At 50.7% G+C, this 13,233-nt stretch overlaps 1 protein-coding gene across 2 annotated transcripts; it reads left to right on the top strand.

Moving 5' to 3' along the window:
* The first annotated feature begins 3,775 nt into the window (after nucleotides 1–3,775).
* LOC117401372 (cyclic AMP-responsive element-binding protein 3-like protein 3-A) lies at nucleotides 3,776–11,713 on the top strand. Of its 2 annotated transcripts, none has more exons than XM_059015239.1 (10): nucleotides 3,776–3,923; nucleotides 6,836–6,979; nucleotides 7,293–7,575; nucleotides 7,750–7,868; nucleotides 8,701–8,811; nucleotides 9,102–9,208; nucleotides 9,855–9,923; nucleotides 10,524–10,608; nucleotides 10,774–10,873; nucleotides 11,066–11,713. In XM_059015239.1, exons 1-10 carry the CDS (start codon nucleotides 3,915–3,917, stop codon nucleotides 11,362–11,364), a joined length of 1,326 nt encoding a protein of 441 aa, XP_058871222.1. In that variant the 5' UTR covers nucleotides 3,776–3,914; the 3' UTR covers nucleotides 11,365–11,713. The 2 variants fall into 2 exon arrangements, with proteins under 2 accessions (XP_058871222.1, XP_058871221.1); XM_059015238.1 differs by having other exon boundaries at nucleotides 8,698–8,811.
* The last annotated feature ends 1,520 nt before the right edge of the window (nucleotides 11,714–13,233 follow it).

Raw genomic sequence — 13,233 nt, 5'->3', positions numbered from 1 at the left:
TTTTACAAAGCAGTTCAGAGAGCTAGGAGGCTGGTTTTACAAAGCAGTTCAGAGAGATCGGAGGCTGGTTTTACAAAGCAGTTCAGAGAGATCGGAGGCTGGTTTTACAAAGCAGTTCAGAGAGCTAGGAGGCTGGTTTTACAAAGCAGTTCAGAGAGCTGGGAGGCTGGTTTTACAAAGCAGTTCAGAGAGCTAGGAGGCTGGTTTTACAAAGCAGTTCAGAGAGCTCGGAGGCTGGTTTTACAAAGCAGTTCAGAGAGCTAGGAGGCTGGTTTTACAAAGCAGTTCAGAGAGCTCGGAGGTTGGTTTTACAAAGCAGTTCAGAGAGCTCGGAGGCTGGTTTTACAAAGCAGTTCAGAGAGCTAGGAGGCTGGTTTTACAAAGCAGTTCAGAGAGCTCGGAGGCTGGTTTTACAAAGCAGTTCAGAGAGCTCGGAGGCTGGTTTTACAAAGCAGTTCAGAGAGCTCGGAGGCTGGTTTTACAAAGCAGTTCAGAGAGCTCGGAGGCTGGTTTTACAAAGCAGTTCAGAGAGATCGGAGGCTGGTTTTACAAAGCAGTTCAGAGAGCTCGGAGGCTGGTTTTACAAAGCAGTTCAGAGAGCTCGGAGGCTGGTTTTACAAAGCAGTTCAGAGAGCTCGGAGGCTGGTTTTACAAAGCAGTTCAGAGAGCCCGGAGGCTGGTTTTACAAAGCAGTACAGACAGCCCAGAGGCTGGTTTTACAAAGCAGTTCTGAGATTCCAGAGGCTGGTTCTACAAAGCAGTTCTGAGATTCCAGAGGCTGGTTCTACAAAGCAGTACAGAGAGCCCAGATACCGGTTTCACAAAGTAGTTCAGAGCGCCCGGAGGCTGGTTTCACAACGCAGTTCAGAGAGCTCGGAGGCTGGTTTTACAAAGCAGTTCAGAGAGCTCGGAGGCTGGTTTTACAAAGCAGTTCAGAGAGATCGGAGGCTGGTTTTACAAAGCAGTTCAGAGAGCTCGGAGGCTGGTTTTACAAAGCAGTTCAGAGAGCTCGGAGGCTGGTTTTACAAAGCAGTTCAGAGAGCTCGGAGGCTGGTTTTACAAAGCAGTTCAGAGAGCCCGGAGGCTGGTTTTACAAAGCAGTACAGACAGCCCAGAGGCTGGTTTTACAAAGCAGTTCTGAGATTCCAGAGGCTGGTTCTACAAAGCAGTTCTGAGATTCCAGAGGCTGGTTCTACAAAGCAGTACAGAGAGCCCAGATACCGGTTTCACAAAGTAGTTCAGAGCGCCCGGAGGCTGGTTTCACAACGCAGTTCAGGTTTAGCAGTCTGTACAATCCCAATGCACTGCCATTAAAATATAAATACATACATTACAGAAAAAAACACACAGTGGATTTCTATGAAACGTCGTCGTTCTGTCTTGAACGCTAGTTGGCCCCTGAGTGCTGTGTGTTCACATTGATTTAAACAAAAAATAAGAGATCATTTAAGTAAACAATTTCACTGAACAGACAGCATCTGTAAACCTCCCAACTCTCGGCTATACTGGACTATATGGCTCCCAGTTGTAGCAGTACTTGCATCAGCTTGCACTGAGCTGCTCCACACTTTGCTGTATTCTACTGCTGCTCTTGATCATAATATTTCCTGTATCTTGTGCTTGATCTTACTCTTCCAGGTATCCGTACGCATGACTTTTATAATTGCTCTTACTGGGAAATCATTCTCATCCATTTATCATACTTACTATGTGTTCTTACTGGACTTTACTCATATGAGCAAATAGTTACTATGAGTTTAAGCTGCTCTGAGTCGAACTCGCTCTCACTTATACCTGACTGTGTTCTTTATTTTGCTCTTACTTGAATTGATTTTATTGCACTTTCATAGCTGCTCTTATCTGTATTATGATACTCTGCAATGTGATATTTTATAATGCGATACTTTGTACTGTGATATTTTGTAACAATTGTAAGTTGCCCTGGATAAGGGCTTCTAATAATACACAAATAAATAAATACATAAATAACCGGACCCAGCCAATCAGGACAGGCCTGGGCCTCTGCAGAGATTATCACACCTATAACTCGGGATGTCTTTAGCAGCCCGCGCACTATTCACACACACCCATGGCACTGCCCCAGTCCCAGCCTGCTCCCTGGATCCCAACCCTGCTGTACCACACACACCCATGGCATTGCCCCAGTCCCAGCCTGCTCCCTGGATCCCAACCCTGCTGTACCACACACACACCCATGGCACTGCCCCAGACCCAGCCTGCTCCCTGGATCCCAGCCCTGCTGTACCACACACACCCATGGCATTGCCCCAGCCTGCTCCCTGGATCCCAGCCCTGCTGTACCACACACACCCATGGCATTGCCCCAGTCCCAGCCTGCTCCCTGGATCCCAGCCCTGCTGTACCACACACAACTGTCCCTGATTGCACTCACTCACACCCACATCACCCTGCCAGCGAACCTCAACCTTTGAGCCAAACCCGTCTCCATCTCATCAGATAAACAGCAATAAAACAATCTGGAGCCCTAAAGCTGGCACCAACCGAGGACCAAGCGGCACCATAATGGCACTGCGGACAGACACACAGACAGACTGACAGACAGACAGACAGACAGACAGGGCACTGCAATGGCAATGCAGACAGACAGACAGGAGCACTACAGTTGTAATACAGACAGACAGACAGACAGACAGACAGGGGCATCACAATTGCAATGCAGACAGACAGACAGACAGGCAGAAAGGGCACTACAGTGGCAATGCAATGCTGTGTACATGTAGCCATGCTATGAGGCTGCCATTGCACAGATGGTACCACAGTGGAAGCGCTGGTAACATGCACCACATCATGGTAATGGTGCTGCTAGGCAGGTAGGCAGGCAGGTCATGATTCTTCAGTGTAATACACTGGGATTAAAATGGGATCTCAAACCGGATTCATGTCAACTTTCCCACACGTGTCGTTTTAAACACTTCATCTCTGTGGTCTTCTATTCGTTTGGGGCAACGTGCTGTGCAGTTAGTAACATCAGAGCAAGAAAGAGTGCAAAGAAGAGCGACCAGAATTATCCCGGGTTTAAAAGGCATGTCGTATGCAGACCAGCTAAAAGAATTGAATTGAAAAGTCTTGAACAAAGAAGACTATGCGGTTTACTGATTAAAGCATTCAAAATCCTAAAAGGTATAGACAATGTTGACCCAGGGGACTTTTTCGACCTGAAAAAAGAAACAAGGACCAGGGGTCACAAATGGAGATTAGATAAAGGGGCATTCAGAACAGAAAATAGGAGGCACTTTTTTTACACAGAGAACTGTGAGGGTCTGGAACAAACTCCCCAGTAATGTTGTTGAAGCTGACACCCTGGGATCCTTCAAGAAGCTGCTTCAGTCCTCAGCATGTGAGGGTGAAACAGCATGATTAGACAGGGCAATAGACAGGAGCTCTTTTGCAAGACAGTCTGGTACTGACGCAACATGTATATGTATATATATTACTGTATTTCAATATACATCGCATATTATTGTGATAGGACTTGGTGATAAAGACACTGCTCTGGGAAGTAACAGTCTCTGTATCAGAAGTGTGTCAGAGTTCACGCAGTGATTAGACGGGGAGAACTTTGGACCCTCTCTGTCATGATTCTGTCCCACCTATGGGGGGGGGGGGGGGTTTGCGAACCACAACAGAAATCCCCTCCGAGCTCCCCCATTGGATTCCAGATGCTTCAGCCAATCGGAGGAACGCCTGGTGTTGCAATCGATGAGATCACTTTTGCCCTGTTGGAGTTTCATCTTGAACCTCAGAAGTGTGCCTGTGAGCTGAGAGAGGGGATCGAGAGCTGAGCTGCGCTGAGAGGTAATCAATCAGGGAGGCAGAAACACACAACACTGACTCGAATCTGAGCGCTCACCTGAGCTTCAAACCGGAAAACCATGAAGAAGGTAAGGGACAGCGTCCTACACAGAGGGGGGCTTTTATTTCTTTGAACTTTTTGTTTTTCTTTGAACTTTCTTTTTTTTTTTGGTTGAAAAAAAATCTTTTCGGAGTGTTTGCTGTTCAGAGCAGCAGCAGGGCAATGTGTGGACTGGTAGGTACAAAGTGCAGGAGCGAGCTAGCAGAGAAACTAACAGTGAGCAAGCTGAGATTCAGTGAGTGTGTGTGTGTGCGTGTGTGTGTGTGTGTGTGCGTGTGTGTGTGTGTGTCGCTACATGTGAGTGTGTGTGTGTGTGTGTGTGTGTGATAGTGTGTGTGTCGCTACATGTGATTATATCTGTGTGTGTGATTGTGTGTGTGTATGCCACTTGTGTGTATGTTTGTTTCACATGTGTGTGTGTGTGTGCGTGTGTGTGTGTGTGTTGGGGGGGGTCCCTGTGTTTGTGCGTGTGTGCGTGTGTGTGTGGGGGGGTCCCTGTGTTTGTGTTTGTGTGTGTGTGTGGGGGGGGGTCCCTGTGTTTGTGCGTGTGTGTGTGTGTTGGGGGGGGTCCCTGTGTTTGTGTGTGTGTGCATGTGTGTGCGTGTGTGTGTTGTGTGTGCGTGGGGGGGGGGTCCTTGTGTTTGTGTGTGTGTGTGGCGGGGGGGTGTCCCTATGTTCGTGTGTGTGTGTGGGGGGGGGGTGGTCCCTGTGTTTGTGTGTTTGTGTGTGTGTGTGTGTTGGGGGGGGGGGGTCCCTGTGTTTGTGTGTGTGTGCATGTGTGTGCGTGTGTGTGTTTGTGTGTGCGTGGGGGGGGGGGTCCCTGTGTTTGTGTGTGCATGTGCGCGTGTGTGTGTGTGTGTGCGTGGGGGGGGGTGTCCCTGTGTTCGTGTGTGTGTGTGGCGGGGGGGTTTCCCTATGTTCGTGTGTGTGTGGGGGGGGGGGGGGGTGGTCCCTGTGTTTGTGTGTGTGTGTGTGTGTGTGTTGGGGGGGGGGGTGGTCCCTGTGTTTGTGTGTGCGTGTGTGTGCGTGGGGGGGGGGGGTCCCTGTGTTTGTGTGTGTGTGTGTGTGTGTGTTGGGGGGGGGGGGGGGGGTCCCTGTGTTTGTGTGTGCGTGTGTGTGTGTAGGGGGGGGGGGGGTCCCTGTGTTTGTGTGTGCGTGTGTGTGCGTGGGGGGGGGGTCCCTGTGTTTGTGTGTGTGTGTGTGGGGGGGGGTCCCTGTGTTTGTGTGTGTGTGTGTGGGGGGGGGGGCTCCCTGTGTTTGTGTTTCTAATGCTCATTAAATAAAAAGGTCAAACTCTAAATCTTGATACGAATCCAACCTCACTCCAAAAACAATCCGGCTTTCAACTCAAAACAATGCATCGCTCGCTCTCTCGGTCCACACAAGCGTCAGGCAGCATTTCACAAGCCAGGTTCTCACTGCATTACAGTGAGGAGCTGCCACTGCAGCAGCAGCAGGCTGACTCTCTGCTGTCAGGGGCCAGTGGATTCGCAGCTACATTATTAAAAGAGTTTGCATTTTATTCTTCCAGAACAGCGTTGTGAGAGAGACTCTGGCGATTATCCGCGGCTCTGAAAGCAAGTGCGGTCTCTTTATTTTATTTCAGTGTTCAAGGCATTTTTGATCCACTGTTTTTTGATCCGTGGAATAGACCACAAAGAGGTAGAAACAGCGGCTCAGAATACCTTCAGCACTGAAATAACAGGAAGGGGTTTTCACAGAACTGTTTCAGATGTTGGGTTCCATCAAAAAAAAAAAAAAATAATAATAATATTGCAAAAATTGTTATACTTTTTCTTGGTGGCAGTTTTAGTAGAGGGAAGGGGAGAGGAGGGTGAAGAGGGGAGATGAGAGGAGCAGGGGAGTAAGAGAGGAGGGAGGAAGTTAGGGAGGAGGATGAGGAGAGGGGGTGAGGGGAGAGCGAAAGCATGATAGAGAGAGCGAAAGCATGGCCGAGAGAGCTATGATTAAGCATGCTGAAAATCATGGCAAACCAGGGGTAATGGTAAACGCACAGAGTAGCCATTGGACAGGCATGGGCTCAGGGTGTTGGGTTTGTCTTCCTCATCCTCCTCCTCTCTCACCCCTGATTCATTGTCCTTGACCGCTCCCTGGTTTACAGCCCAGTAATCAGGCATCGCTCAGTAATTACCCTGTTTGTGCCGTTCCTAATCAGCCCTTGTTTGTGCTCACAGTCCATTGCTTCTGCGCAGGACAGAGACTCTCTCCCAGCTGCAGGAACGGGAAACTGGAACCAGCTTGTATCCCTGCCCCCTCCCTATAGAGGAGTGCTGACCAGGGCTTTGAAAGCCATTATCTGACATCTGATACTATGAGCACTGACCCCTTAGAAAGGTTTACCGCAGTAACGCCGCACTCTCATTTTGCAATGCTTCCCCATGCTTTACCACGCTTTCACTGTGCTTTATTACACTTTGCTGTGCTTTCACTGCGGGTAACGTTTGTAAGGGATCGTCCTTTTCTTCTGTTGAAGATTTGGCTCTCCGTTTGTCTTTGATCCTATTGGAATAGGCAGATGTCTCAACGCTGTTATTGCGTTGTTTGCACACTAGATGGCGCCCCTGTCAGCACTGTTGGAACAGGCTCTGGCTGGGACTGGTCAGAGCAAGGCAATAGATCTGGAGCTGGCACAGTGCTGTGCGTGTGCGTGTGCGTGTGCGTGTGCGTGTGTGTGAGCGTGTGTGTGAGCGTGTGACACAGGCTACCTTATGAGGACATAGGTCATGCCCCTCTAATCTTTAAACATAACAAAACAAAAATGGTTTTGAATAGCAGACGTTGAGTGCAGGAGTAGTGCTTACCGGCAAGCCCCAGTGTCTGTGCATGAGTCCGGTTTTAAAGCTGTCACCCAGCCTGCTGTGAAAGGCTGCAGGGCTCGCTGATCTCCGATGACCCCTCTCCCCTCCTCCTCTCCCCCAGGGGTCAGGGGGCTGTGAGCTGGGAGGGATGGAGCTGCTCGACCTCCTCTTCGACCAGCAGGACGGGATCCTCCGCAACGAGGGCTTAGGGGGGGCGGCGGCGCACCACGGCAACGCACAGGGCTGGCCAATCACAGAGCAGAACGTGAGTCACAGCGCAGACCTGTCAAGCACGTCTGTCTGTCTGTCTGTCTGTCTGTCTGTCTGTCTGTGTAACTGTCTGTGTGTCTGTCTGTCTGTCTGCGTGTCTGTCTGTGTGTGTGTCTGTCTGTCTGTCTGTGTAACTGTCTGTGTGTCTGTCTGCCTGTCTGTGTGTCTGTCTGTGTGTGTGTGTCTGTCTGTCTGTGTGTTTGTCTGTGTGTCTCTCTTTCTCTTCTACACACTGACCTCCTCTCTACCTTCTCACTGTCTCATTCCCTCTCTCTCCCTCTTCCCTCTCTCACTCCCTCTCCCCACAGCTCCTGGTAGATCCTGACAGTGAGGATTTCCTCAACTCCCTGCTGGGTGCGGGTGACTCAGTGTCCAGCTCCCCCTTGTGGTCACCGGCCACGAGTGACAGCGGCATCTCTGAGGACCCCCACTCTGACCAGCTGGACAGTCCGCAGCACTGCCAGACCCCCGACAGCCCGGCCGTTTACCAGCCTGCCCCGACCCAAATCGAACACCCCTGCCTGGGCACTGCCAGCACTGAGCCCCCCCAGGCCATGGACATGCTGGAGCCCGACATCGCCATCGACCTGGGTACGAGACTGCTATAGACACTCACACACTGCTATAGACACTGCAAACATGCTTCTATAGACTCTGCACACAGCTATACACAATGCACGCATACACACTGCTATACACGCTCACTATACACATGCCCACCCCTCTCTCCTCCTCTCCAGTTTATTAACCCTCTCCTCTCCTCAGAGGGCTGGGACTCCTCGTTCCTCTCTCAGCCCGGGCTGGGAGTGCGTCTGCAGCAAGCTGGTTTCGAGATGTTCCCACTCACAGTGAAGGACCTGCTGCTGTCCAACACCTCCGAGCTGGTGAGTGCGAAATGAGACGCTGTCCAGGGAAAGGATCGGGGTGGGGGGGAGGATGATTATAGGAAGACACGGTACTCTGATGAAGGCACTAGCCGGAACATTATAAATTTGTTTATAAATTTTACCCTCAATTTGTGACTGATCGTTTAGAGATTATTAATGATTGTGACAAAAAAAATAATAATGATGAAGATTTTTCTGAAACCCTCTGATTACCATCCTGTAATGAGTTTCTTTGCCATTATAATAATCCACGTGCTCAGAATGTAATTGCATCAGTTCAATTCTGTGCTTTTCATCTCGCTGGGGACGAAACATGATTACTGACATAATTGCACCCGAGTCGGGGGGGGGGGGGGGGGGGGGGCTCCAGAGACATGCATCCGTTTACCCTGAGCAGCCCTCTTCAGGGTGGTGAACTTCTTGTGGGTTTGTTGCTTGTTTACCATCAGGATTTTCAAGAGCAGGATAGTGGGAGTGGGGAGGCTCTGTCCCTCGTGGGGAGGCTCTGTCCCTCATGGGGAGGCTCTGTCCCTGGTGGGGAGGCTCTGTCCCTCGTGGGGAGGCTCTGTCCCTGGTGGGGAGGCTCTGTCCCTGGTGGGGAGGCTCTGTCCCTCATGGGGAGGCTCTGTCCCTTGTGGGGAGGCTCTGTCCCTCGTGGGGAGGCTCTGTCCCTGGTGGGGAGGCTCTGTCCCTCGTGGGGAGGCTCTGTCCCTCGTGGGGAGGCTCTGTCCCTCGTGGGGAGGCTCTGTCCCTGGTGGGGATTACCGGATTGTCTGGTTGTCTGGTTTGACTCCCTGTTACTTGAGCAGCGTCTGTTTCTTCCCAGCAGCCTCAGCAGCAATCCCAGCAGCCCTTTCAAGAGCTGGTTCTGAATGAGGATGAGAAGAAACTGCTGGCCAAGGAGGGAGTGAGCCTGCCCAGCCAGCTCCCACTCACCAAGGTAACACACTGTCACACACACACACACACACACTGCCCAGCCAGCTCCCACTCACCAAGGTAACACACTGTCACACGCACACACACACACACACACACACACACTGCCCAGCCAGCTCCCACTCACCAAGGTAACACACTGTCACACGCACACGCACACACATGCACACTCACACGCACACACGCACACGCACACACACACGCACACACACACACACACACGCACACACACACACACACGCACACACACACACTCCTCCCTCTCCTCACTCCTCCCCCCTCTTCCCGCAGTACGAGGAGCGCATCCTGAAGAAGATCCGCAGGAAGATCCGCAACAAGCAGTCTGCCCAGGAGAGCCGCAAGAAGAAGAAGGAGTACATGGACGGGCTGGAGAGCCGGTACGAGCCCCTCAGGGAGGCTCAGCTCCGCACTGACTCCCCGCTCGCTGGAGTGTGTGCGCGTGGCCTGGGTTTGCATGTCTGTTCGATGGCTGCTTGGTGGCTGTATTGAGTGGTTGATGGCTGTATTGAGTGGTTGATGGCTGTATTGAGTGGTTGGTGGCTGTATTGAGTGGTTGGTGGCTGTATTGAGTGGTTGATGGCTGTATTGAGTGGTTGGTGGCTGTATTGAGTGGTTGGTGGCTGTATTGAGTGGTTGGTGGCTGTATTGAGTGGTTGGTGGCTGTATTGAGTGGTTGATGGCTGTATTGAGTGGTTGATGGCTGTATTGAGTGGTTGATAGCTGTATTGAGTGGTTGATGGCTGTATTGAGTGGTTGGTGGCTGTATTGAGTGGTTGGTGGCTGTATTGAGTGGTTGATAGCTGGTTCACAGTGTGTAGAGTGGCTGTGGGAATGGTTCACAGTGTGTAGAGTGGCTGTGGGAATGGTTCACAGTGTGTAGAGTGGCTGTGGGAATGGTTCACAGTGTGTAGAGTGGCTGTGGGAATGGTTCACAGTGTGTAGAGTGGCTGTGGGAATGGTTCACAGTGTGTAGAGTGATCAATGGCTCAAGTGATAAATGGCTGTGCTGTGCTGTGTCTGCAGGATGTCTGCCTGCAATGCTCAGAACCAGGAGCTCCAGAGGAAGGTGTTCCAGCTGGAGAAACGCAACACGTGAGTCACAACCACAGTAATACTGCTATTCACACAACCAATCACATTGCTACTAAAACTGTACTGAACACTGCTATTCACACAACCAATCACATTGCTACTAAAACTGTACTGAACACTGCTATTCACACAACCAATCACATTGCTACTAAAACTGTACTGAACACTGCTATTCACACAACCAATCGCATTGCTACTAAAACTGTACTGAACACTGCTATTCACACAACCAATCACACTGCTACTAAAACTGTACTGAACACTGCTATTCACACAACCAATCACATTGCTACTAAAACTGTACTGAACACTGCTATTCACACAACCAATCGCATTGCTACTAAAACTGTACTGAACACTGCTATTCACACAACCAATCGCATTGCTACTAAAACTGTACTGAACACTGCTATTCACACAACCAATCGCATTGCTACTAAAACTGTACTGAACACTGCTATTCATACTATCGACACCAATTCAAAAGAACTTGAAACCCCAGTCAATTCCACTGTTGTGTAATACAGTCTAATACACCACTGTATAAACCGTATAGGATTGCATCCTGACACTGCTGATGAATATTGTGTGTCTGTGCAGGTCTCTGATAACGCAGCTCAGGAAGCTGCAGGACCTGGTGATGCACGGCTCCAACAAGACAGCGCAGACTGGAACCTGCATCCTGGTGAGATCCTGCACCCCGACCCACACACCCACACCCTGACACACCCCCACACACACACCAGCACATGCAGTGCTCCTGACATGCCTGTCCCATAGAGGAATGGGCTGTTGATTGGTCGGTTGTCAGTGAATAAAGCTGTCCCTCCCTCCCTCCCTCTTTCTCCAGGTGCTGCTCCTCTCCTTCTCCCTAATCCTCTTCCCCAGCCTGCGCCCGTTCTCTGACAGCCAGGTGGCCCACGAGGGTGGAGACTTCATTCCAGTGCGAGGTCAGCAAAACCATGTGTTGACTGTGATACTGAGGAGGCAGCCCCAGGAGGCGGATTCCTGGAGTGCGCTGTAGCGCGCACTGTGCTGTGCTCTCGGAAGCTGTAGTGTTTTGCATGACAATGTGTTTGCACAGTGCAGTATTGAGAGTATACGACACTGCAGGCAGTTCCAATGTTTCTCTGTCTCTACAGTGCAGTCCCGCTCACTCCACGGCATCGAGTCCTCTCGTGTTTTCCACGCCGTGGCGCACGACCACGTCTACTCAGCGCCGGAGCAGGGGGAGGGGCCGGGCACAGTGTCATCACTCGAGAAGCTGCTGAAGGGGCACGGCCTCGTTGACTCCGCCCTGAACGCCAGCCAGGCCGAGGCCCTGGAGCTCGAGGGGTTAAGCGGCGCTGACCCCATCACCGGCCGCAGAGTGACCACCGTGAGGTGGAGCGGGAGCGGAGTGAAGCAGGGGGCGGGGCCTGTGCATGCGGACGAGATGTGACAGCACGGCGCTACACAACAACACACAGAACAGCGCTACACAACACATCACAACGCACACACCACACTGTAACACGCAACACAACACTGCACAGCCAAAAATCTATTATCATCAACCTGTTTATTTGTTAACTTTTCTCTTTTCAAAATTTTAATAATGTGTATTTTTGGCAAATGTTTGTCTTGTTTTGGTTTTTTTTGGTCTGTGTTTTTGCTTTTTTATTTTAAATTAACTGCTAAAAGTGAACAGCAGTAGTTTTGCAATCGCCGCTGTGTCTCTCCAGACACGTTCTTTAACTGCTGGAGCGCCGTCTTAATTCTCATTTCATACTGAGGGGGGAGATTTCTGGGTGGGGAGGGGAGGGGGGGGGGGGGGTCCTTTTAGGGTCTAGAACCTGTACTTCTGAATAATCAATATTAACAATATGAAGACTTCTCGTATGATGGAATCGCACAATCACCCGTGTGTATGTTCTTATTTTTTTATGCTTTACTTTTGTTGTGGTTATTGGAAGGTAAATATATTTTCTTGTAAATTGTAAACATTAAATATGCATTAAAAACTGCTGTCGTTCTTTCAATGCAAAGTGGCCGGGCTGCAGCAAGAGGGATATCTATCATGGCCATGGAGTGAGGGAAAGGGATTTTTATGAAGGTTAAAAAACCCTGGTGCTGGTCCGGTTTGTGTCCCAGATTAATAAGAGTACCCGGTTCCGACTCCGGGTCCAGTCCGGGTGGAATGCATTTGTGTTAAATATTGTGCTGTTTAAACTGAAGACAGCAGAATGAATACATGCAGCTTTCTACACCGAAACTATTCACCTGGGCAGCCTGCGGACTGACCCTCCGCTCCCCTCTCCCGGACCCCCTGTCCTCTCGCTCCCCTCTCCCGGACCCCCTGTTCTCTCGCTACCCTCTCCCGGACCCCCTGTTCTCTCGCTCCCCTCTCCCCTCCCCTCTCCGGACCCCCTGTCCTCTCGCTCCCCTCTCCTGGACCCCCTGTCCTCTCGCTCCCCTCTCCTGGACCCCCTGTCCTCTCGCTCCCCTCTCCCGGACCCCCTGTCCTCTCGCTCCCCTCTCCCGGACCCCCTGTTCTCTCGCTCCCCTCTCCCCTCCCCTCTCCGGACCCCCTGTCCTCTCGCTCCCCTCTCCTGGACCCCCTGTCCTCTCACTCCCCTCTCCCGGACCCCCTGTCCTCTCGCTCCCCTCTCCTGGACCCCCTGTCCTCTCGCTCCCCTCTCCTGGACCCCCTGTCCTGTAGCTGTCCTTGATTCTTGCGGATTACCTGTTTTGTTTTTATCGTTGAGTGCTTTCAAACACAGAAGGAAAAGTCCTTGAGCTGCCAACGCTAGTTTAGCAAGAGCTCCTCATCTCGCATCCCCAAGGACCGGGAAAGATTTCAAACCACAACAATAACCCAAGAAAATCAACCCTGAGCACACGAGAGACCGCGAGCCAGCCACCTTCTAGAACCGTCCTAAGAACATTAAGAGCGTTCCCGAGCGAGAGCAGGGCGCAGGCGTGCGCCACAGATTAAAAACATCAAAGATATGCGTCTGAACTTCTATTAATGCAAAAAATACACTTTCTGGGCAAAGGTTCGATAGATAGGATCTCACGGTGACTTTATAAAAAGGGGGTGGCAGCGAAATCTGGGCACGCTGATTAATGAATTCATAATAATAATAATAATAATAATAATAATAATAATAATAATAATAATAATAACACATCACGAATGCTGCACGTCTCTCCTCCGGTGTTGTTAACATATGTACAGACTGAGATTCTTGCACTTAACATAACCTGCAGACATTTGAATTGAAATTCATTCAGGTGTTCAAAGCGACTTACAGATAGGGGCTGAACT

Source organism: Acipenser ruthenus, chromosome 49, assembly GCF_902713425.1.
Source record: "Acipenser ruthenus chromosome 49, fAciRut3.2 maternal haplotype, whole genome shotgun sequence".
Lineage (NCBI taxonomy): Eukaryota > Metazoa > Chordata > Actinopteri > Acipenseriformes > Acipenseridae > Acipenser > Acipenser ruthenus.
This window is presented reverse-complemented; position numbering and strand designations above follow the sequence as displayed.